At 53.1% G+C, this 22,392-nt stretch overlaps 2 protein-coding genes across 2 annotated transcripts; one reads left to right on the top strand and one right to left on the bottom strand.

Moving 5' to 3' along the window:
• Positions 1-2,798: 2,798 nt before the first annotated feature.
• IL17B (interleukin 17B) lies at positions 2,799-10,228 on the top strand. Its single transcript, XM_038412809.2, has 3 exons — positions 2,799-2,969; positions 5,509-5,843; positions 6,356-10,228. Exons 1-3 carry the CDS (start codon positions 2,949-2,951, stop codon positions 6,615-6,617), a joined length of 618 nt encoding a protein of 205 aa, XP_038268737.2. The 5' UTR covers positions 2,799-2,948; the 3' UTR covers positions 6,618-10,228.
• Positions 10,229-10,353: 125 nt separating this feature from the next.
• On the bottom strand, positions 10,354-20,656 carry PCYOX1L (prenylcysteine oxidase 1 like). Its single transcript, XM_038411943.2, has 6 exons — positions 20,173-20,656; positions 18,670-18,876; positions 16,206-16,380; positions 15,788-15,999; positions 15,420-15,560; positions 10,354-11,333 (listed from the first exon to the last, which is right to left on the bottom strand). Exons 1-6 carry the CDS (start codon positions 20,291-20,293, stop codon positions 10,675-10,677), a joined length of 1,515 nt encoding a protein of 504 aa, XP_038267871.1. The 5' UTR covers positions 20,294-20,656; the 3' UTR covers positions 10,354-10,674.
• Positions 20,657-22,392: the final 1,736 nt, after the last annotated feature.

Here is a 22,392-nt window from a genome sequence, read left to right as displayed (position 1 = left end):
GCGGCCAGGAGAAATGGCCCCTTTTCTTCTTTAAGGAGAGTGGGAGAAATCACCAGCCCAACTTATCAAATTTGGCCATGTCTGAAAAGCCCTCATTTCCTTTTCACCAAAAAAGATCAAAACCGGGTAATTGGCTCCCAGCGCAGATGCCTCTGAGCCTCTCTCATGTGTAAACAGCATATCCAAGTGTTGATACAATCCAGACTGCTGCCGCTGCAAAAGCATCCCAAGTATTCCCAAGGCGCAGATGACCACAGAGTGGCTGCAGGCTCTGGCATTGCTCTAGGAACATGCCCTGGGCAGTGGGGTGTGGAACTTATGCCCCTATGTGATCCCAAGGCACCAGCGGTGGGTCCCTCCTGGACTCTGGTGCAGCCCATTCAAACACCTCCTCCTCGAGCGGTCTGGAACAGGGATGGTGGTAGGAGGTCTGGGGTCATATGGTGGACCCTCTAGGGGCTAGTCCCACAAGCATCAGGGTGTTAGAGACAGGATGCACTTGGAGCCAAATCCCTGAGTGCACTGCAGCCCCGGGGACTGTTTCCTCGGTGACCTTCCCGCAGCATCCCCTATTGGTAGATACCTAGTGCTAACACCTGGAAGTTGACATGTCACCCGCTGATGACCAAGAACAGCTGCCAGCCATTGGGCTAGATAAGGGTTTGAGCCCCAGATTTTGCAGCACTCCAGATTGAGGGGTGTTTAGATTCAGGCACCTGGCTCAGCCCATTAGAGGCAGAGGGGCCCGCTACAAAGTCTGGCTCTGATTGGAGTTCAGACTCTAGCGTTTGGGGACATTTGATATGGGACCCAGCTCTGTATTAACAGTCCCCTCTGCTCTTGTGTGCCTTGCAGTAAGAGAGGACTACGCAGCAGGACCCTGGCTGGCTCTAGCCCTCCTGGGTATGGAGAAAAACTTGAACACGTGACCTGACTGCAGCTCAAGAACTGGAAGGCAAAGAAAAAACATGTTGCTTTGATAAAATCTCCTGCCTCCTTGAACGCTTGGGGCTGGGAGAGTCCCTTGTAGCCCAAAGGCCGCAGCCTGTGTTTTGGGAGCAGGCTAGTTGGGTTCCAGCCCTGCCGTTGTTACAAGGTTCGAAGCAGTCGGGGTCCGCAGCAAAGCAATGGGGGGCCCAGTTCTGTCCAGGTCCACTTGGAGCTGGGAAAGTGCTGGGGTGAAAGGTGCTTGAGGCACCTCAGCTCTTTCTTATCATCATTAGGGGTGTGGGTAAGAAGGGAAGGTAGGAGGAGGGAAACCCCAAGGGACAGAGAAGCAGCTCACCTCTGCTCTCCAGCACACACACTAGTCTGTGGATGATCGCCAGCGGGTATCAAACCATTTGGCTTTAGGACAGCACCATCTTGTGGCAAAACCTAGACATGACAACTGCACACAGCAGTTGCTCGGCTGGAAACCAGATTCAGGCTTGTAGAGGGAAAGAAAACTTGCCCCACCCAGGGTACAGATTCAGGCCCTAATTCCTGGCCTGGCGGGAGCTGTGGTGGAAGGGACTCCTGGCCACACTGCACAGCACAACACATAGACTGATACAATTGTCATGAACACACAACCTGCCAAGCCAGTTCCTCCTGAAAAGGGCTGTGAAGACTTCTCACTGGGTCACACAGCCAAGAGGGTGCACCCTCTCCTTGTGGTTAGCATTAGACATTTTATCTATCATCCAGCTCTGGGAAGTTTTAAACTCACCAAGGAAGATACAGGGCAGCTTTCCATACTCTCTGGCCTGAGGTCCCTGGGGACCACACTTCTGCCTTGCTTGTCCCCCTGCAAACAGACTGGCATGATTCTTGTAGGGCTCCAGCCCTTATGCACCATGAGTGTGTGTGTTTGTGTGCTGCCACAACCAGAATGGTCCAGAGCACAGCATGGGTGCTGCTTACCGCCAGCTCCAAAGCCAGCTCAGCCCAGCCCAGCCCCTCTGCCCTGCTGCTGGGTGCACAGGCAGGCTTCAGCTGTGCCCTATAAACACCTGCATTTCCTCAGGCAGATCCACTCCAGTCTCTGCAAAGCCCTGGGGAAGGGGTGGGCAGGGTTTCAGAGAAGCCACTGATGTGTGGTGGAAGTGAACAAAAATGCCACCTAGCCACTTCTCTGCCTCAACTGACCTGAGCTGGCAAGGCTGGAAGGCCTGGAGCCAGCTCTCTGCAACTCTCACCAGTCAGCCCTGTACCTCTCGGCAGGAACACTGGGGCTGCTGCTCTGGGACCTCCACTCGTCAGAGGAGGAAAGCAGCTGGCCAGCCAAGCTCCCGAGCCGTGCCATGTACCAGGAGCCATCTCTCCTTTAGGACATATACCGTGCCATTAGCAGTGCAGCTTCCCATGCAGCAGGGACTGAGCTGTGACCCCCCCCCCCCAATATCTCACACAGGCCACCGAACAGCTTCCAGATGAGACCATCCACTAACTACTCATCAGCTGAATCCAAACCCTCGGTCAAGAGAGAAGCCTCCACATCCCGGGAAGGGCCATGGCCGCAGTGTCCAGAGCCAGGACTCGAACTCAGGGCACCTGCTCCCAGCCCTGTGTTCCTGCCGCTGCCCTATGCAGCCTGCACCATGCACACCACAGCCAGTCTGCATGGCATGATCTACCCTTTCCAAAGTGTTCCCAGGGGACTTTGCCTTCAGCCTTCCCCGTTGCTGGGGCTGCAGGTATTTAAGCAAACACAGCCCGTGAACTCACGCTGTCAGCAAAGGGCACATGGACCATGGGGAGCCCACATTCCGCCCGCAGCACCAGACAACATCAGCCATTGTCCCTTCTGTCAACACCCGTGCTGGCACCTGGGGGAAGCTCATTGTGCTGCCAGACCCACCCCCAGGCATTGCAGAGATTAGGGGCTGGTGCTTTCCTTTTTAAATCGCCTGGCTCATCCTGTTCCTGTCACACTGCGGCGAGGAGTCTCCGAGTCACCTTCTGCTATGGACTGGGCTCCATCCCTGGTAGGTGCCTGGGCTGCTTTCACTAAACTTGGTGCTTTTTATTTACACTCTGTTTATTAAGGGCTGGTTGGGTTTGTTTGCTTTGGAAACAGGCGCTCTGCCTGGATGAGTTATTGCTCCCCACGCCTGGCATAGCTGGGACAAAACAGCCACAGAGCCTGTGGGCTGCAGAGATTCCAGTGCAAAAGGGCCAGGGCGAGAGCTCCTGCCTGGAGAACAACTTGCATTTAGAGAGCTCCTTTCAACCCCAAGGATCCCAAGCACTCTGCAAGCTAAGACACATGTAGGAATCATGGCACCCAGCAATGAAATGCAACCACCTCTGGGGTGGGGCATGGCAGCTGTTTATCTGGACACAATGTCACGTCCCACGAGTTTAGGACAAGGAGTGAAGAAGACTCCTATGTCCAGTTGCAACTGGGGACTGTATGTAGAAACAGTGGCTTAATTTGCTGTTGGGAAGCTTGCCCTGCCCTTTAAGGATGGAGCAGGCTCCTGCAGGGAGAAGTGTGAGAGACATTGCCACAGAGCCCTGCACTGTGAGTGGGCCGGAGACAGGAAGGGAGGGAGCAGAGGTGAATGGCCAAAGGGCAAAGCACTGGCTCACGGACAGGCAGAGGAGAGACAACTCAGGTCATGGACTGTGCCTGGAGAATGGAATCTTTACAGGGCACAGGGCAGGTACTTCAGTAGCCCAGTCCCTGGGGGCTCAGGTACTCTGGCAGCCCCCTACCACCACAAGGAACAACCAAGGAATGGAGTGCTGGGGAGACGGAGACACAAGGGGCCACGGGGGGAGGAAATCCAGGAAGGTTTGGCTAATGATTACATTATTCAGTATTTCTGCTCTAACGCACCTTTCAGCCCAAATGGTCTGCAAGCCCTACAAACATGCAGGTTCCCTACAGCAATGCAGCCACCTCTGGGGAGCAGACAAATAGTCCACCCAACAAAGCGCAGCAGTAAGCTGGGGAGGGGAAGGGTATTTTAGTCAAGGGGCGGGGGGGGGACAGAAATACCTTCTCCTAGCGTGGCTATAACACCCATACACAAGAAACAGGGACTGGGGCTGAGGGACTAGCACTGAAGACACAGGAAACTGCACACAGCTCACTTTATCTCCCTCCAAGAGATGAGGGTTCAGTCAGCCTCCCCTGGGGGTGGGGGCGCTGGCCCTATCAGGGTTTGCATTAGTGGCTCCAGAGGGTCGGAGTATCCCAGGCTAAGCCTCCAGTCAGAACGCTGCAACAGCATAACGCTTCAGTGTACTGCAGCGATGGGAGGGGTTCTCCCGGCATGACAGCAAATCCACCTCCCCACCAGGTGGTGGCTAGGTCGACAGAAGACTCATCCGTCGATCTAGCGCTGGCTACACCAGGACTTACGTTGGTTTAACGACGTGGCTCGGGGCGTGGATCCTTCACACACTCAAGTCATCTAGCTGAGTTGATCTAATGTTCTGCTGTAGATCCGCCCACCTGCAGATACAACACCCAGAATCCCCCTCCCCACTTTTCATGACAACAAGCGGCCCACTAGAGATGCCATCAGGGTGGGAATTGCAGATGTGCATCAACACACATCCCTGTGTCACTGCCAGCCTTTGGCACAACAGTGCATTCAGCACTGACTTTCAGGGTGGGTTTATCTTTTTGCATTTCACCAGCGAAGCTAGACTGGCCGCTGTTGCTCTATAATCATTTCCTCCTCCAGGTCTCTGCCATGCCAGCCCTGCAAACAGTGGCTTAGGAAATAAACAGACCAAAGCTCTGTTTGCATTGGCCTTAGGGAAAAACAGAGAAACCCTTTCTATCCCATTAATAAACCAACCTGACATGGGGGCTAGTCCCCTCCTCCCAGCCTGTCCAGCTTACTAGGGAGTTTGTCCTGACTTTCTGCAAACGGCCTCCCCCCTACATCATTGCAACACTCAGGGCACTTGCAACAAGCAGCTATTCAGCCAGCCTCACTTTGGAACTGCCACCATCGGGCTCTCCCCACTAGCAAGCCAGAAACGCTGCCAGCTGCTGGTAACTAGGAGCAAGGCTCAGCCAGCCAGCCGCCCCAAGTACCCAGCCAGCACAGTGGGCACCTGAGGCTGACACCTTACAGGATACGCCTACAGGAAACGCCACCCAGGAGCTTAGATTTCACTGGGCAATCTCCCCACAGACAGATCCTTGCTGGAATCCCTGCCTGTGAGCCTGTTACAAAGGAGAACCTGTCTCACTTGCCCCACTTTACTGAAGCACAGAGGTTGAGGTCGCGCCCAGGGTCACTCAATAAGGCTGTGGCACTCAGGAATGGAATACAAGAGGCCTGCTGCCCTAGCCTGTTTTTACCACTAGATCCCATACTGCCTCCCCGCACTGATGCCCCTCTGGGACGTTCCAGCCCTAGTAGGTTTGGCAATTCCTATGATAGAACGTTGTTCCCTTTGAACATAACCTCCAAGGGCCCCAGCCCACCATGGACTGGGTGGAAGCCCAATGCTGGCCAGTGCCTGGAGAGTCATGCCCTGTCCTGGCTTCCTTCTCAGCTTCTCTTCTGCGCTCTCTCTGTCTCCTTCGCGTGGGCTGCTGCCACCGAACCCAAGCACCAAAGCAAGGGAGCGAAAGGAAAGAGGAAAGGATCGGCTAGGGATGAGGTCCAGCTGCCGGAGGCACAGGCACCTGGCACCGACCCCGTGCTGAAGGGGAACTCCATGGCCTCAGCGGCAGACAGCCCCTACACCCTGCTGGAGGATTATGAACAGAGCATCCGGGAGATGGTGAACCAGCTGCAGAACAGCTCAGAGCCAGCCGACAGCAAGTGCCAGGTCAACCTGAGACTCTGGAGGTCCAATAAGAGGAGTCTGTCTCCGTGGGCCTACAGGTGAGACTGCAGGGCAAAGCACTCCTGGGGACTGGCACTCCCAGGGCAGGGCTCTCGCCAGCACCACAAAGGAACAGGGCAGGGCTCCGCTGTGAAGGAAACCCCACTTAGACACTCACCTGTGAGCCCTAGTGGGCACTAACCAAGTGGGGAACCCCTATGGGTGCTGTTCCATTTGGCAGTGATTGCACTGGGTGAGTGATCTGCATCCCTGAGCATGTATGTGCCCATCGCCCTATACGAACCCATTCCCCCAGGTATGGGCATTGCAACATGGGTGCCCATTAATCCATTCATGGGCATTCCCCCATGCACAGGCAGAGTCTGGTGCAGGCTCATTTCTCCGTGTGCATTATAGTGGCAAGTATTCCCCCTTTCCCTGTGTGCAGGCACTGCCCTCACAAAAACACACTCGTCCAAGGCGCCTCCGTGTGCAAGTGGCCTGCACTCCTGCCCGCATCCCCGCTTTCCCCTACAGGCTCTGTCAGCCTCACGCTCCCCCTCTTCTCTAGTATAAACCACGATCCAACGCGGATCCCAGCAGACATCCCAGAGGCGCAGTGCCTCTGCACCGGCTGCATCAACCCCTTCACCATGCAGGAGGACCGCACCATTGTCAGCGTCCCCATCTACAGCAAGCTGCCCGTCCGCCGGCTCCTCTGCCACCCCCCTGAGGGCTTGGGAGCCAAGACCCGCAGGAAGAAGAAGAGGTGCCACAAGGAGTACAAGATGGTCATGGAGACCATTGCCGTGGGCTGCACCTGCATCTTCTGAGGACAAGAGGGACCTCTCACCCTCACTCCATGCTGGCAGCACCAAACCGCCAGCTTCTGTGTATGGACACCAGCTCCTGTCTAACCAGCCTCCTCCACTTGCTGAATCCATTTGGCAAGGGCCCCAGCCACTGCCCACCAAGCCTCTCCCGCAAGGAGAGGTGGTCAAGGCACAAGCACTGTGTATGTGGTGATGGGGAATCTGAAGCAAGGAGGCAGCTGCTTAGACTAGAGATGATTTGCCCCTTTGCACCCACATATCCCTTTCTGGCCTCCAGCATGAGCAACTGCCACAGGGCCCTGCTCTTTGGGGTCCCCAATGTGCCATGCCAGCTCTGCAGCTTGCAGCAGGGCCCTGCAAGGAAGACACTTCTGCAACCCTCGCCCCAAGCTAGCTCAAGCAGAAGAATGGGGGTGAGGGGGAGATGGAGGTGGCTGCCATCCAGGGCTCCAAGGCTGCCACTCCCACTCCCCATGCTCCTCAGGACAGCCCCGTCGGCTGCCGCCTGTCACCTGCTCCCCTTGCTCAGCAGTCACTCAGTTCTGAACTCGCGTCCATGCACTCGCATTGCTGCACAGCCATTCGGGCTAACTGTCCCACCAAGTCCAAGGGGCCGCCCCTTCTCGCGGCCAGGCAGCATGACCAGAAGGGAAGCAACATCTCATGGGCAGGTCCCGAACCACCTCAGGCAAAGAGGCCGGGAGAGGCAGCTGCTCCTGGCCTAATTTCCCCGCTGCTAGAATGGGGCAGCCTGTTGCTCCCAGCAGTGCCGGCACAGGAGATCCAGTCTGTGGCCAGGCTAGCCCTGCACACGCCCCAGGTCTGCAGGGGGAGCTTGTATTTGATGGTGAGTACAATGCACCCTGACTCCAGCTCACTGCAGCCGATTCCACAACTCTCTGACCTAGTCAGGTATTAGTGAGAGCACAAGCCAGGGCTGCTGTGGGCCACTGCCAGCAGCTGATCATTGGGGTGGGGGCACATCTGCTGAACCTAAGCCCCAAGCAGCAGATGCTGCCTTTGAAATTCCAGGCTCCCTGGCCCCTGCCACTCCTGTTTGGCTGCACCCAGTTGTGAGGAACGTGCCTTATCTCAGTGCCACTGGGACCGGTCCTGGCCCCACTAGTAACACCTGATAGCAGGGTCCGGCTTGGAGCAGGATGCCTGGCTGGCTGCCAAGGGCCTAAGGGCTTCTTCTGCCTTCCAAGGGCTGTGTGTGTTAACAAGTGAGAAGCCCACCATAGAAATCACCCCTTGGGGAGGGGCAGTGCCCCCTGGAGAAGGCTGCCACATCTACCCATGCATGGAGCACACACCAGCCCCCCAGGAGCAGGGCAGGAGAGGTCGAGGATGGGGTCAGAAGACAGGGAGTGGAATGGGGGCACAGCATTAGCCTCTCACCCCAGGCAAGCCTGGTTCAGGTACAGAGCCAGGCAGCATGAGGAAGGGGCTGGCTCCTGGCACTAGACTAGGACTGCCCCTTGGCACCCTCGGAGTGTCAATCCCTCCTCCCCTGGCTGATCAGAGCCCATCTCCCCTTTGCCAGCCCCTCCAATGCCCTCTGCTGCATCCACCAACAGAACAATGGCACCAGGCCCTGCTACTGCCCCCTCACAGAGCGCAGGGAGGGGACACTGAAAAACAGACAAAATCTGGCTGGGCCTGGCTCAAGTGGCAGTGTCTGCAGGATGAGCCTGAGGGGAGCTAGGCTCACTTTCAGCAGCACCATGGCCCTTCACACACACTGACCAACTCAGCTTCACAGCCACTATTGCGTTACCCCTTGTACACATGGGGAAACTGAGGCAAAGAGAGGTGGGGAGGCTTGGCCAGTGCCCTGGGCCAGGCAGTCCTAGTGCAGACCACTAACTCCCTCTGTTTCTACTGAGGAAAGTATTTCTCCCCCAAGGAAGGGGTAACAGCCACCACCCCATTCCAACCTCAGTCACTGTTCCCCAAGAGCCGGCACAGCAAGCAAGCCACCGACCCAAATAGCTTGGGAGTTTTAACGGGGAAGGTCAGAAAAGAGGCAGTGCCCCTAGTGCCTTGGCCCTGCTGGAGCTGTGGTTGGCAGGGGGCAATTACTTGCTCTGCTCTGTAGTTCAGAGATGGCATTGGAGGCTGACAATAGAGGGCATCCCTCACCCCAACCTGCAGCAGTGGCTCCTTAGCCAAACTAACAGGACTCCTTGGCATTTACTTCTCCTCTGGCGCACTAGCCCCAGTGCACAGGCCCTCCTCCCGCAGTGGGGCCGGCCATTCCTCAAGGAGCCAGAAGGGGGTGCTCATACTTTTCTTCTAGTCCCAAAAACTGAACTCCCCCCGACAACTATTCCTCAGCCCCCCTCTACTGGGGATGTTGCTGGCCAGTTTCCATGTTACCACAGGGCCTATCCAGCCGAACAGCTCAACTCCTCAGGGGCCACAGGGACGCCGTGAGCTGGTGGTTGAAGCCACATGGCTCTAGGCAAGGAGAGCTTTCACTAGCTCACCAGCGGCTCTCAGCCAGGAGGCGCCCCACGTCAAGCTTTCTAGGCAGCACGGCCAGCCTTTCCCCTCTCTCATGGGGTCATGCCAGGCGTTGAAATCTGGCCCAGCCATCCCTGTATGACAGGGGCATCTGGGCCAAATTTCAGTGCGTGTTGTGACGGGGCATACGGGGTCTTCAATGCTGAAACTGAGAAATACTGCCCTGAACATGGGGTGGATATTAAGGTACGCGCTTTTAAAAGGTTTTCTAGACTCTGCCCCGTTGGAAGAGCAGGACCAAAGGACTGATTTATTTCAAGTAGGATCCCCTTTATTGGAATCAATGTATTAATGACCCCTAGATTACATTGGACAGTCCCATTTTGTAAGGGGGCGGCTTCACGCTGTTGGTTGTTTTTTTTAAGATTCAGGGGACATGACTCAAGAAAGGTTGAAAACCAGTCTTAGACTGAGCATCAATCCCTCTGCCCCAGGGAACCTGCCAGCTGCTACAGCGCTTTCTGAGTGTGTGTTCAATCTGTCCCCAATGCATGGGCTTAGAGAGGCTAGCAAGGCCCAAAGGGGTCAGGGTTATCGCTGGGAAAGGGGTTCGGACATCATGCATGTACAGAGAGGGAGGTGAGAGGGTCTTGTGACTGCTGCAGCATTGGCCCTTCTAGCTGGCAGCTCCCCCCAGTCCTTGCCCTGCCTGCCTGTGTTTAGACGGGAGCTGATGGGCTTGGTTAACAAAGCAAGAGAGCAGCTCTGGGTGAAAAGCTGAGAGGGACCCACTAGCCAAACAGACTCACAGCACAGACTTGGAGAACCACATACCTGCCGAGACCTGAGCGCTGGCTCCAGCACTAGCCTTGCAAGGACTGATGACAACCCCAGCAGCTAGAGCAAGGAGTGTGACTACACTGCCAGCCAGGGGAGTCCTGCACAGGAAATGCTGGGGCCAGGCAACTGCCTAGACTCAGCCCTGGTCTATAGGATAGCCGGGTCTTGCCAGGTGGGTCATACTAGAAGGTCCATATCCATCTCTGGATCTGTGCCCATGGTACATGGTCCCATAGGGGTCAGGGCCCAAGGCACGTGGCGAAGTATTTTAGACCCCATATCTGCTCTTGCTGTTATCATATATCTTACCCCTTGAAAGTCTCATGGGATCCCAGACTCGAGTCCCAGAAGGTAAGTGAGCAGAGAATGGATTTGCACATCCCACCTCCACCCCATCCACAGCACTGGCCGTTGTTAAGGATTCAAAGCCCCAGCCTGACTTAGGATCTGAAATGGGTCCTGGCTGGCAGTTCCCTGGTAATGAGCTTAGGTTCCCTCCTCACCCCTCCCTGGTGCTAGCTGGGTAGGGAGGAAGCCTGAGCATTGATGCCTGTAGCGGGCACTTGGCATTAGCTCCATAGCATGGTGCAGGGACGGCATTACTGAAGGAACAACATACAAGGACCTCATTGGTCAGACCCTCCCTTCCTCTCGGCCAGAAATCCAGTGGTCTCTCCCCCAACGATAAACCCTCAGTAGGCTAGTAAATGAAGAGGCTCCTGGCCAGCTCCCCAGCAGCCCTCTGGTGTCACAGTTCAGTCTTCATCTTGTGCATCAAGTCCTTCTGGTCAATCTTCTCCAGGTCCTGGTACCACCGGTTGTATGCCAGGAGCGCCACATTCTTGGCTGCCACAGCAGCCATTTCCATGGAGCTGGCCACCCACTCCACACCGTTGAGGTAGAAGAGGTTGTCGTGGAGGATGATGGGCGGGATGCTCTTGGTGGAGTCATAGTGGGGGTAGGCCTGCCATTCTGTCACCTGGACTGAATAGTAGGAGCGGAAGAGGGTCTTCAGCTGTTGCTTGTCCAAGGGCTGTTTGGAGAGGACCCGCCAGATGGCGGCCTCCTGGGGCTGCTTGCGTCGGAAGGTGCCCGAAATGTTGATGGGGCAGATGTTGTCCATGGCATTGAAGAAGAGGTCAGGGGAGTCAGTGGTGAGAATACTAGCAAAGGGGAAGAGCTTGGGTTCAGGGAAGCCGAAGTAGGAGGAGTTGAGGTAGCCGTGGATGATGGAGGTGATGGTGGGATGGAAGGAGCCTGGGAAGTCAGTGATGGGGGGGTCAAAGTTCTCAAAGGTGATGTTGCTCTTGCTGGAATGCAGCGGCGTGGCGATAACCACCATGTCGTAAAAGGCTGAGCCTTGGCCTTCGTCATCCTCATAGTGCACCTGGTACAGGGCTTTCCCGTCTGCAAAGGGACAGCACGGAGACTCAGAACAGCCATCAGCCCAGAGCATCGTTTGCCAACAGCATCAGGTTCAGCGCTCCGGAAGGTGGGGGCACCGAAAGCACAAACCTTAGCCAGGCAAAGCACTGGGCACACTCCCCACCGCCATCCTGACCTGCAGCCCACCTCAGCTCTGCCAAAGCACCTCAGTGCTGACCTGCAGCTCCCTGCTATTCCAGTCCAGCCCAGCCCCCCCAGACTCCCACTGTATCCCCCACCATGCCCCAATTCCAGTCCTAGGGTGTCACCTGGCAGATGGCAGAGCAGTCAGGCAACATGGGGTCACTGAGCAAAGGAGACTAACTGTGCCGATCAATAAACATTCCCATTCCCATGGCAGCAGATGGGGATGGGGTAACAGTCTCCCTCCCAGCACAGACTGGAGAAACACCTACTGCCACAGAGATGCTGGTATCTCAGCGCAGAGGTTTGGATCCACACGCTAGCCTCATTGCACCCTTTGGTGTGAGAAGTTTGCACTGCAGCCTCCCATTTCACATCTCTCCCTCGTCATAGACCTGTCCAGCCACAGCCAGCTTGGTCTGGTTCAACAGAAAGAAAAGGAGTACTTGTGGCACCTTAGAGACTAACAAATTTATTTGAGCATAAGCTTTCGTGAGTTACAGTTCACTTCATTTTCTTTTTGCGAATACAGACTAACACGGCTGCTACTCTGAAACCTGGTTCAATAGAGACAGCCACAGCCAAAAGAAGGGCACCAGTGAAGTAGGAGGCAGTGCCAAAAACCATGTGGGAGTCAGATCGGAGTCTCACCCTAGAGGCCAGTCTGATTGTGACACTGGCAGAGCAGCCCACTTGTGTAAGACCCATAGAGGGGTAATGAACTAGAGGCATTACAATTGTATCAGGACAATTCATGTGAATTACAAAGAGATGTACTAGACCAGCAATCACCAACTCATTCATTTGTAGTAATAGAAATCAAGGGCAGATGCTAAATGTGTTTGTCTGAGTACCTGTGTCCTGTTAGAAGTTTAACTATGTAACCAAATTAGTTTGTAGATGCTAATTCCCTTTCATGTCGTCATTGCCTTATATTATGTACAGCGTTCAGTAAACCTTAAGATCAAAGATTTGAAACACTGCAGGGAACTAATAATATTACGTATGTTGTCTTCAGCTTATCTATTTCTGTTATAACAAATGATTGGCTGTTGTCTTATAGTATAACTAGATTAACTGTGTATGCATAGGAAAGAGAAAATTAACTTCAAAGCAGTGGTCCACAAAATACCTGCATTGCCTATTCTTCCTTGGAGGAAAGCCCTGCTGTGACAATTTCTGTGAGGAGGCTTGTCAGCTTGCTAGAGAGCTAAAAAGATAAACCTCTGGCTGATCCTTTCATCTCTAGTCTGCTGAACTTTGAACAGGGAAAGTTAAGCCATGAGACTTAGATCTTCCAAACAATGATTTGGAATACCCTGGAAAATGCATGGAAAGACTATCAGACTTTATATCTAAGCTGCATTTGGATTCTAACCTTTTGGGATGATTCCAGAGAGACTTTTACAAGCCAGCAGATAACACCTCACTGCTATGATTCTGATCTAGGAACACTGAAAATCACTTGTATGTATACAATTCCTTAACCATTCAATAACTCTCTTTTCTTAATAAATCTTTTGTTAGTTTATTAAGGATTGTCTGACAGCGTGATATTTGGGTAAAATCGGATTTATATTTTGACCTGAGGCAAGCATCTGATCCTTTGGGATTGGTAGAACCTTGCATATGGTGAAATGGGTTTTCAGTAACCCCTCACTACATTAGACTTGGTTGTCTGGCAGGGAGCCAAGGGCTGGAATGCCTAAGGGTGATGGTATTTGGCTTCTGGTTAACCAGCACGGTGCTACAGAAGCTCGTTACTAGCTTGGTGAATCTAATATTAGAATAAACTAGGGCTGTCGATTAATCGTGGTTAACTCAAAAAAATTAACTGTGATTAAAAAAATTTATCATGATTAATCACACTGTTAAACAATAGAATACCAATTGAAATTTATTATAAAATTATTAAATATTTTTGGATCTTTTCCTATCTTTTCAAATATATTGATTTCTATTACAACACAGAATACAAAGTGTACAGTGCTCACTTTATAGTATTTTTATTACAAATATTTGCACTGTAAAAATGATAAAGAAATAGTATTTTTCCATTCACTTCATACAAGTACTGTAGTGCAATATCTTTATTGTGAAAGTGCAACTTACAAATGTAGATTTTTTTTTTTGTTACATAACTGCACTCAAAAACTAAACCATGTAAAACTTTAGAGCCTACAAGCCCACACACAGTCCTACTTCTTGTTCAGAAAATTGCTAAGACAAACAAGTTTGGTTTACATTTACAGAAGAAACTGCTGACTGCTTCTTATTTACAATGTCACCTAAAGGGAGAACAGGCGTTCGCATGACACTTTTGTAGGTGGTGTAGCAAGGTATTTACTTGCCGAGATGTGCTAAACATTCATATGCCCCTTTCATGCTTCAGCCACTATTCTAGAGGACATGCTTCCATGCTGATGATGCTCATTAAAAAATAATGCATTAATTAAATTTGTGACTGAAATCCTTGGGGAGAATTGTACGTCTCCTGTTCTGTTTTACCCACATTCTGCCATACATTTCATGTTATAGCAGTCTCGGATGATGACCAGCACATGTTCGTTTTAAGAACACTTTCACAGCAGATTTGACAAAACGCAAAGGTTGTGAGATTTCTAAGGATAGATACAGCACTCGACCCAAGGTTTAGTAATCTGAAATGCCTTCCAAACCCTGAGAGGGAGGAGGTGTGGAGCATGCTTTCAGAGGTCTTAAAAGAGCAACACTCTGATGCAGAAACTACAGAACCTGAACCACCAAAAAAAAAAAAAAAAAATCAACCTCCTGCTGATGGCATCTGACTCAGACAATGAAAACGAGCATGTGTTGGTCTGCTCTGCTTTGGCTCATTTTCGAGCAGAACCCCTCATCAGCATGGACACGTCTTCTGGAACATTGGTTGAAGCATGAAGGGACATATGAATCTTTAGCACATCTGGCACAAATATCTTGCTATGCCGGCTACAACAGTGCCATGCGAATGCCTGTTCTCACTTCCAGGTGACATTGTAAACAAAACGTGGGAAGCATTATCTCCTGCAAACTGTAACCAAACTTGTTTGTCTGAGCAATTGGCTGAAGTAGGACTGAGTGGACTTGTAGATTCTAAAGTTTTACATTGTTTTATTTTTGAGTGGAGTTATTTTTTGTACATAATTCTACATTTGTAAGTTCAACTTTCATTATAAAGAGATTGCACTACAGTACTTATATTAGGAGAATTGAAATATACTATTTCTTTTGTTTTTTACAGTGCAAATATTTGTAATAAAAATATAAAGTGAGCACTGTACACTTTGTATTCTGTGTTGTAATTGAAATCAATATATTTGAAAATGTAGAAAACATCTGAAAATAAACAATAATAGAATACCATTTATTTAAGTAACAGTGTGATTAATCGCGATTAATTTTTTTAATCGCTTGACAGCCCTAGAATAAACCACCAGTTTTGGGGAGTGTCTGCCTTGTTTCTTGCAGTCTGTCCTGTGTATGGCATTCTTAGCATGACCCATCCCAAGCACCCTCACATTGATGCTTTACAGTACCATGACAGCACAGTAAGAAGGCATCCACCCAAACCTAACAGGAGCAAATGTGCAGAGCAAGAGGAAATGGCAAAGGTAGGGCTGGGGGCAGGCAGAGGAGAAGGGAATCTGAGGCCTCTCTCAGCCCTCCTCATCCTGCCATCAGACCTGCTATTTTCTGCCCTCTGCTTTCCTCATTGCTCTGCTCATGCCCCTCAATCTAGAGGCAAAAGGAGAATGCACTAATCCTAGAGATACCTCTGCCCCACTGAGGCCCCTAGCCCTACAGACTCAGACCCCGCCCCATAGGCTGACAGTGCCCATGACATACAATCCCCAATTTCAACCTCCCCCCAGCGAAGGCAGGAGCCAGGAAGCCCAGCTGGCTCACCTGATCTGTGCAGAGAGACACCCGTCACCCTGGCCTGGATCACGTTGGCTTTAGTTAGCTTCAGCAAACCTGAACACACCAGCTTGTTGCCACCTTCCACAGCCCACGTATTGCCCTGAGCCCCTGCCAGCGACATGGCTCCTGGGAAAAGGAATATGGGAGATTAGACTCCATTTGCGGAAGGGACGCATTTCCCCAGGACGCCTGCTCCCAGGGGAGATAAATGCTTGTCTTTGGCTTCAGATGTCCCAATGCCAGAGCGTCCCCAGGTCCACTGAGCAGCACCATCTGCCGGCTCCAACGAGGCTCCTGGAGACCTCGCAGGGCAGAGCATGAAGGCAGCACTGGCCCGGCCAGCTAGGCCTCACCTGCGAAGGCGGGCACGAGCACCGACTGGCCGTAGCTGGAGCGCAGGACAGCTGCGATGACGTCGTCAATGAAGCGCTGCGTGACACCCACCTCCAGCAGGGACTCGGCCACAGAGCGCTGTGTCATGTTGACAAAGGTCTCACCGCCCAGCGAGCGCAGGAGCTCCTCCAGGTTGGAGAAAGCATAGCCATGTGCCTGGTACTTGTAGATCCTGCAAGGGAGTCAGAAGCAGTGCACACATCCATCCTGGCCCCTGTGCCAAGCCTGGAGGGCTAACGTGCCCTCTCTCAGCTTGGCCACCTGGTGACAGGTGGGGGATTGGGCATAGCACCTGGCCTGGGGCTGAGAGGGGGAAGGCCACACCCACACCCACTCCTCCTCTCCCAGAAGCACAGGTGCTGCCGAGCCGTCCCATACCTCATGAACTTCTCCATCACCTCCTCCACCCACATCTGCAGGCGCAGGAAGCTGATTCCATAGTGCCACCAGAGCCGGAAGAGGTTCAGCAGGTACCAGTCCGTCTCCTCCAGGACAAACTGATCCCCACTGAAGATGGCGCTCTTCCCTGCCACCTCTCGTCGGTGCTTCAGGCCTGCAAAGGGTAACAGAGAGAGAAGCTATTTCACCCTCCTCTCTGAAGTCAGCCATCCAGAGCACGGGGGCCACAGGACAACAAGCCTTTGCTGTATACACCGATACTGCTGATGGGCCCGAGTGATGGCGAGCCCACAGCAAAATGCCCCTGTGCGGGGATGGGGTAAAGCGTCAGGATGTTGATCCTGCCCAGAGCCCCTACTCTTCCAAGCCCAAGTTCCACAGGGCCCCCATCGTGGCCCTCTGCTATCCCAGTCCTGAGCGCTGTGACATCCCTCAGGACGAGGGAGTGATAGGGCCTGAGTGTAACAAACATAGAAGGCAGGTTGTTGGCCACTCTCCGACAACTCTACTGAAACCTAGATTTCAGTAAGGCATTTGATACCGTGCCACATGGGGAATTATTAGTTAAATTGGAGAAGATGGGGATCAATATGAACATCAGAAGGTGGATAAGGAATTGGTTAAAGGGGAGACTGCAACGGGTCCTACTGAAAGGCGAACTGTCAGGTTGGAGGGAGGTTACCAGTGGAGTTCCTCAGGGATCGGTTTTGGGACCAATCTTATTTAATCTTTTTGTTACTGACCTTGGCACAAAAAGTGGGAGTGTGCTAATAAAGTTTGCAGATGATACAAAGCTGGGAGGTATTGCCAATTCGGAGAAGGATCGGGATATTATACAGGAGGATCTGGATGACCTTGTAAATTGGAGTAATAGTAATAGGATGAAATTTAATAGTGAGAAGTGTAAGGTTATGCATTTAGGGATTAATAACAAGAATTTTAGTTATAAGTTGGGGACGCATCAATTAGAAATAACGGAAGAGGAGAAGGACCTTGGAGTATTGGTTGATCATAGGATGACTATGAGCTGCCAATGTGATATGGCTGTGAAAAAAGCTAATGCGGTTTTGGGATGCATCAGGAGAGGTATTTCCAGTAGGGATAAGGAGGTTTTAGTACCGTTATACAAGGCACTGGTGAGACCTCACCTAGAATACTGTATGCAGTTCTGGTCTCCCATGTTTAAAAAGGATGAATTCAAACTGGAGCAGGTACAGAGAAGGGCTACTAGGATGATCCGAGGAATGGAAAACTTGTCTTATGAAAGGAGACTTAAGGAGCTTGGCTTGTTTAGCCTAACTAAAAGAAGGTTGAGGGGAGATATGATTGCTCTCTATAAATATATCAGAGGGATAAATATAGGAGAGGGAGAGGAATTATTTAAGCTCAGCACCAACGTGGACACAAGAACAAATGGGTATAAACTGGCCACCAGGAAGTTTAGACTTGAAATCAGACGAAGGTTTTTAACCATCAGAGGAGTGAAGTTTTGGAATAAACTTCCAAGGGAAGCAGTGGGGGCAAAAGATCTATCTGGTTTTAAGATTCTACTTGATAAGTTTATGGAGGAGATGGTATGATGGGATAATGGGATTTTGGTAAGTAATTGATCTTTAAATATTCAGGGTAAATAGGCCAAATCCCCTGAGATGGGATATTAGATGGATGGGATCTGATTTACTATAGAAAACTCTTTCCTGGGTATCTGGCTGGTGAATCTTGCCCATGTGCTCAGGGTTTGGCTGATTGCCATGTTTGGGGTCGGGAGGGAGTTTTCCTCCAGGGCAGATTGGAGAGGCCCTGGAGGTTTTTTTGCCTTCCTCTGTAGCATGGGGCATGGTTGACTGGAGGGAGGCTTCTCTGCTCCTTGAAGTTTTGAACCATGATTTGAGGACTTCAATAGCTCAGACATGGGTGAGGTTTTTCATAGGAGTGGTGGGTGACATTCTGTGGCCTGCGCTGTGCAGGAGGTCGGACTAGATGATCAGAGTGGTCCCTTCTGACCTTAGTATCTATGAATCTATGAAACTCCTTAGCCCTCTAGCTCAGAACGAGAGACACAGCTCATGCCAGGATCTATGTACGCCCAGCCTTGGGTTGAGCGGTCAGGGAGCAGGAGTGCCGACTACACCAGCCCTTTTTGAAGAGGATTCAGCTCATCATGTTGGGATGTCACATCAACCTGGTGGGTTTGGCGATGCTGAGCCCCCCCCCATCCTCACCGCACTCATGACTGGCCCCTAAGCTAGGTGGAGGCCTAGGTGTCTGGAGGGGAGGGGAATTTGTGCTGCAAATACCCCAGCTCTGCAGGCTGGAGCAGGTTTTTCCTGAGGAGCAGGATCAGCACGGAGAACCTTCTCTTCCCAAACTCCAGGGAAGGGGCAAGGACACAAGGGTTCCTGCCCACTCCCCGTGTGCACCAGATGGGAGGGGCAGCACTCACCCAGGAGCTTGATGAAGTCCTGCATGTGGAGGCTGAGCGAGTGGATAGAGGCGCCACCGCTCTCATACTGCTGCTTGTTGACGAAGATAGTGGCCAGTCGGCCCCCCTCGCTGCCCTTCTCATATACGTCTAGCTGCACCTGTGGCCCAAAGTGCTGCTGCAGGAAGTAGGCCACTGCCGAGCCACCTATCCCGGCACCCACCACGGCTGCCAGGAGGGAGGCAAGTGAAAAAGGCCTGTTAGACACGACGCACGTACCCGCAGCTTTCACCACGGCTACAACAGAGCGGAGCAGCACATCCGCAGGAGGCTGCTTTCGTAGGGAAACGCAGCATGTATAGAGGGGACCCCAAAGCATGGGCCATCCCCACACACCGCACCAGATCAAGAAAGCACAGCCTCTGTAATGTGAGGCCCTGAGATGGGCTTGAGGAGGCAGCAACTCTAAGGTACTCTGCTCCTAGTGAGCCAGAAAGAAGGCTGGGATCAAAATAAAACTGGCCCCAGGCCTGGGAAGGGACGAGGAACCTGAGTGATGGGGGAAACTCCATGTAAGGGGACAGCAAGGGTCAGAGGTGTCAGTTACCAAACGCCAGACACACTCAGTGCGACAGCAGCATCAGCACAAGCCATCAGCAGCCCGAGGGCCTTTCCTATCTAGAGGCTAATTCAGCTAACAACCGACTGGACACATGCCACAAACCAGCCCTGACCTGGGGAAGGAGAGGAGCAGATAGTTTGTGGGCATGTGTCATAGGTCAGCTGTCTGGGGGACACTCAGATCAGTCCCAATCTCCTGGCAGCTCGAGGGCTAGTTTGGCCACAAACACGACCCTTGCGAAGGGCACTAAGCAAACCCAGCTCGCCAGGTCTGGGGCACCCTAGCCCCCTTGAGAACTGGAATGCTCTGAGTTATTTCTTCTTTTACCCCCCCCCCCCCACGTGAAACGAGTGGATTCAGGATGAGACACATGCTGCCTGGAACCAAGCACAGCACAGGCGAGAGCTGGGCAGGTAACGCTGCTACCAAAGCTTCACCCACACACCTCAGCCCCGAGGAGCGGCATCCCTGGGCATAGTGCTCCCCAAGCACAAGCCTCAGGCAGGCGCAGAATTCCCACCCCCACCACACACGCACCTGCGGCCCCATCGGCCTGGCTGGAGCTGCCCCGTCCATATAGAGGTCAAACGACAACAATGGCTGCACCCCCTCCCCGACAGGCGAGCACTGAAGGCCCACAGCTCTGCAAAGCTTCACCACCCTGATCACAGCAGCCCTTGTTGGTCCTGCTGATGCCCCTGAATCCTGGCCCTCAGCACTCGCTGTTCTTCCAAGGCTGGGTTCCCTCCCCCCCCCCCCATTGCCAATGCCTTAGGTCCCTGCCGCTCCTTGGCCTCTTCTGATCAGTGCCTGCCCCCCCCTCCCGCGCCCCATTCATCTTTTCTATCGTCCTGATCTCAGTGTCTCTCCTCCATTCTCCAGCGAGAAGGAGCCGCGCCTACCTATTTTGGCAGGCGGGGCGTCCCCTGCTGCAGCCGAGGAGGGACCTGCCAGCAGCACCCCCAGAGCGACAGCTGAAAGGAGCCGCATTGCACAGGGCAGCGGCTGCAGCTCCGCCATCATGGACGATGCGGAGGGGAGCGGGAGGCTGCGCCTAGCAGGAGGAGGAGAATGCAAAAATCCAGCGCGTGCAATCAGATCATCGCAGCCACGCTGCCCCCCCCCGCAAAGGGGGAGCCGCCACACCCCAGCGGGCTGAGCACGGGGCCCTCGGAGCGCCTCGCTTCTCCCGCCGCCGGCGGCGCGGCTCCAGCTGCGGGAAAGGCAGCCCCGCCCCGTGCGGCTGATCCCATGGTGCTTCCGGAGCCTGCGGGGGCGGGGCGGGGCGGGTGCTTCTTAAAGGGGCCGCGCACCCAGAGCAAACGCGCTGCCGGAGAGCGCCCGGGCTGGCTCCTGCGGCGGGCCAGCCCCCAATCCCCGCTTGGGTCCCTTGTGCCTCTCTCCAGCTTGCGGCGAGCCCTGTAGAATTCAACGGGGATGGAGCCGGCAGGGCCCTATCGCAATGGAAGGGGCTGCTGCCCGCTCGACAAATTCACCTGCGGCCCTGATCCTGCACGGGGGGCACGGGGCCATTGCCGTGGAGCTCACGGGCGGGTAAAGGCCCCTCAGAGAGGGCTTTTTTTCCCTCTCTTAAAGCCAGATCCTGCAGCTGGATCCCCGTGAGTGGACCCCTGAGCCCATGCAGAGCCCCACAGAAGTCAGGGGTGATCCGAGCCGCAGCTGGCCCAGGGCTCTACCCACCCACCTCCAGTGGAAAGATCAAGGCCTCCTGTTCCACAGTGGCATCCCTTGCCCTCGTGCGCACAGTCATCTTCACCCACTGCACCCTTTGGCTTGCAAACATGGCAAGGGAACTTGCAAAGTAAATAAATACAAAGTTTCTGTCAAAATTACAAAAAAAAAGAAGAAAGGAAAAGGAAATACAGCACATGCCCGGCTATCTGAATTCCCTTGATCCCAAAATTCTAATTATTCAAATCCACAGTGTGTCCCCCCCATGGAACCCTGTTAGTTAATAGCCCTTCCATTTATCTGACTGTGTGGCTGGTTACGCAACAGTTTGGGATGACCCGAGCCCATGCGGAAAAACAGCAGTGTCCCGAATGTCTTGGGTTAGGGGCTGTACAGTCTGAACATAGGCCTGTCTCTTTAAAGTAAAAATGATGCAAAGAAAATGACGTGTTAATAACACCCTAAGCGTTGTGGGGCACTCTGGGAAGTGGCAGCTGGGAGCCACCCCACATCCTCCTCTGTGAACAGCTCATGACTCCACATGCACTCCCAGCTGCTTCCTGCCTACACTTTCATTCATGCTATGGCAAACGTCCCCTCTCTCTGCAGCTTCAGGTGATGGTCCTGGCAAGTCAAAAGGTAGAGCCAGCATCCACCCTTCCAAAGGGACACTAGGGACAGGCAGTCAGGAATTCAGCATGTGCAGCAGCCCCCCAGCACCAGTCAGGCACGGGAGTTGAGAGTAACATGCATCCCTATGGGGCGGGTGCCCTATGCAGCCAAGTCAATTGCCTGTGCTCTGCTGCTGCCATTCTGGGCTGGTAGGCAATGTAGGCTACTCCCCTACTTTTGCCTTGGGAGAGCAGCTTTCTAGACCAGCAGTGAGATGAACTGGGCAGGGTTAGTGGACATTTTATCCCTCACCTCCACACACAACTGGGGTTTTTTAGCCTGATTATCAAGCTCTGCCCCAGTAAGGCTCAGAATCATAGTGACAGGAAATATGGCAAGAGGGAATTATTTCTCTCTCTCTTAGAGGCTCCCGTCTCTGTAGCGTCGAGGCAATAAATTTAAGGTGTGCTACAACAGACCAGTTCAGATCCTTTTGTCTCTGCAGCAAACCCCACCCTTTACTTAGAACGGGCGGAAAGGCTCCAGCTTACTTACAAGCCTCCATGAAGGAGAGATGGCCATTCCCAGAGCTCTGCCCAGAACCGCTAGCACATGCCTGGCCAGCAGTGACCCATGGGACTTGCTGTCAGAGCAGGATCTGACATCACAGGGGATTAGAACATTCATCTTTCTATCTGCTATCATAATAGTCCATCCAAAGCACAGAACATCTAGTGCTCTGCTGTCCTCTACGACCCTTCTCTGAAAGGACAGCCGTGATTCACTCCATGTCATCAGAAGTCAGACTAGTGGATGAC

The sequence above is a fragment of the Dermochelys coriacea genome, chromosome 8 (genome assembly GCF_009764565.3).
Source record: "Dermochelys coriacea isolate rDerCor1 chromosome 8, rDerCor1.pri.v4, whole genome shotgun sequence".
Lineage (NCBI taxonomy): Eukaryota > Metazoa > Chordata > Testudines > Dermochelyidae > Dermochelys > Dermochelys coriacea.
Note: the sequence above shows the minus strand (reverse complement) of the source record. Positions and strands in the feature narration are given on the sequence as shown.